The 2,766-nt window shown below is 42.7% G+C and overlaps 1 protein-coding gene across 1 annotated transcript; it reads right to left on the bottom strand.

Annotated features, from left to right (window-relative positions):
• Positions 1 to 1,297: 1,297 nt before the first annotated feature.
• Positions 1,298 to 1,708, bottom strand: IL334_007974 (uncharacterized protein; the record flags this gene model as incomplete). The annotated part of the gene is made up of 2 exons (XM_062939663.1): positions 1,298 to 1,381; positions 1,457 to 1,708. 2 exons carry the CDS (start codon positions 1,706 to 1,708, stop codon positions 1,298 to 1,300), a joined length of 336 nt encoding a protein of 111 aa, XP_062795714.1.
• Positions 1,709 to 2,766: the final 1,058 nt, after the last annotated feature.

Below are 2,766 nucleotides of genomic sequence, written 5' to 3'. Positions count from 1 at the left end.
CTTTAGGAATTATTGGTTAGCCGAACAGGAAATGTAGCAAGGAAACAAATCCAAGCAAACGAAAACAGAAATACCGGAGTGAAGCAGAAAGTCAACGATTGATATAGCTAAAGGGGAGAAAGGAAATGTATATAGATGTACGACTATGTTGACATCACTGAGCAAGACCTACCATTCAAGCCATCCAATCCGTAAAGTTCCTCTTCTTCATATTCCTTAATAGTTTCCTTCAACTGCATTGTATTGGATAACTATCACCTGAAACTGAATACGAACTTTCTATCATTCCGATACTACGAGTTCTGTTTGTGAGCGGTTTCTGCATGTGGTGAGCGAGCTCGTTTAGTTAATCTGGCGGGTTGGTATGCTGAACGAAATGTCGCAGTATCTGATAAATGAACTTGAGCATAAATTTATTGAGCCATTGTAGTGCTCCTATGGCGCCATGGTGATTGTTGATCTCAAGGCAATACTCCTCTCTATCTAATGCTTGTTTTCCGAGCTCAATTGTGGGTTGATTGCAGTTCGAAGTGCGTATCAAATGATGATCAAGTATAAGGAAGATCAACTGATCAACCGCAGATCAACAAATCTACTGGTAATTCCAGTAGAGCCGCGGTGTCAGTGTTTACAGTCTTAAAACTCGAGTTGTACGAGATAAATAGGTGAATTGCACGACACGATCATGGTCCATATATGTTTTCACCACATCAGGAAGAAATCACATCAGGAAGAAAAGCACTCTCACATCTCTATTCTGGTGACCTATAGCTCTGCCATTACTACCACAACCTTGAACGTCTTCCCACTGTTGAGCATTGGATAGCTTTGAATACCAGCAAGTGTCATACTGAGATAATACAGACATCGGGTTAGACGTCAGCTCCACTGGTTGATGTGAGATTTATCGCACGATTTGATTCATACGTACGAGATGCACAAGGCGGCCTATCTTGGAAGCCATTTCACCCCCTAAGATTGAAGACTAACCCAGTCCTCAATATTTTTCATCTCCTTCTTGAGGTCCTCCACAAGCTTCTTATACTTCTTATCCTTAATATCCTCAAGGGCCTTCTTGATAGCTACTTGTATAACTTCCAACTCATGTAAACCTCTAAAATCATCTTGTAATTTAAAGCTGCATTCACCGCGTCCACAGGACAGACATGCCTTGCCCCGGTGTGAAGGATATATCTTGCATGCGAGTCCTTTAACTTGGCATTGATCGCAAGCGTCCGATTCAATCAACGTAACGCCTTCTTGAATGTGTTGCTAGATGGAAGATGGTTTAGTACATTTAGGTTTTCATTTCGGAAAGTTGATTCTCACTATTCGCTCTCTTTGGGACTTCATCATATGTACACCTCGTTTGTCTTGCACCCTATTCTGAAATGACGTATTGTCATCAGCACCCCAATAGATGTTTGCGGGCGACAGGTGCACTGTTTGTACTTACCCTAAGAGAATGGCTATCACTATCATCAACGTGGAGAGGTACAACCTTTTTACCTTTCTCATTCTCATGTCGAATAGCCTCATCAGCGTCTTCTTGTCCATTTCCACTCTCGTCATCATCTTGTTGTCTATCCCTGTCGCCATCATCAGAATCAGAGTTGTACTGAAATTCCCTTATTTGGCGTATTAAGGAATCCTGTTCGTAATCATCTGAATCGTTGGAGGAGGATGCGCGGGTTCGATCAACGGGCATGTTGAGCAGTTTGATCAATGTTTATTGAACTATTCCATCAAACCTAGGTGGATTGGTTGCTTTATGGACTTAACATGATTGTTAGTGTTAAGATGGAGTGAATGAATGAAAGAGATGAAAGAGTAGAGCGATGACAAGCCAAATAAACAAAGCTCACTAATCGTTGATTACGTACGCAATTCGCGCAAAATGCTACACCTCATGCTGGCGGAACTTTCGAAGAGAGAACCGACACGTCACGGGTCTTTCAGTGTAGACCAGCGTCGGTCAGTTTCTGCCGCGTCGGAACTTTCACTGCATTTTCCGCCTGCACCTATCATCCGGCGGTCGTCTCCGCCATCCCGGATCCACGTCACTTCCTCGTCTTCACATTTCCTTCTTTACTTTGAATGATAACTCTTCTTCTTCTTCTTCTTCTTATTCTTCCATTATCATCGCATCAAGCTCAGTATATCTTTAAATCATTACATCCTATTCGGCCTTGACAAGCTTCAACAATCGTACAAGGGCAATTGGATTGGAAAGCTCCTTACTTAGAGAGCTAGTAAATCATAGTACTATTAGGTATAGCTCGTAAAGCTACATGCCCTATACAGAGTAGAATTGTCGTGTGACCTGTGAGTACATTCTCCCAGATAATATGTTCTCCGATAAAACAACACAAGCTAATGTAATTGTTGTCCATTTCCAGCAGCAGATGTATCCTCGAGCTCATCGCCTCGTCTTTCAATCAACCTTAAACGGATCCGCATGACTGCTGAATGTTGCAGGAAAAAGAACAATCGTAATCTCATCGTCCCGCTCTGGTGAGTTACGTACAGCATTGAATCCACCGGGATGAAAGCGGCGAGACACCCAGTATAGCCCATAATGGACCACTCCATCTTTGCGAGGTATTTGCCCATGTTGATATGGTATCTTAGATCAACTTACGAATTACCTGGAGCAATAGAAAAATCTGCGAATCCATCAAGTCGATCTCTTAGTGAGTCAGCAGTTGGCTGCCATTCTACAAGTATAGCTAGCTACTCCAGGACGATTCAGGGGTCCATGTTCGG

This window comes from Kwoniella shivajii, chromosome 12 (genome assembly GCF_035658355.1).
Source record: "Kwoniella shivajii chromosome 12, complete sequence".
NCBI lineage: Eukaryota > Fungi > Basidiomycota > Tremellomycetes > Tremellales > Cryptococcaceae > Kwoniella > Kwoniella shivajii.
This window is presented reverse-complemented; position numbering and strand designations above follow the sequence as displayed.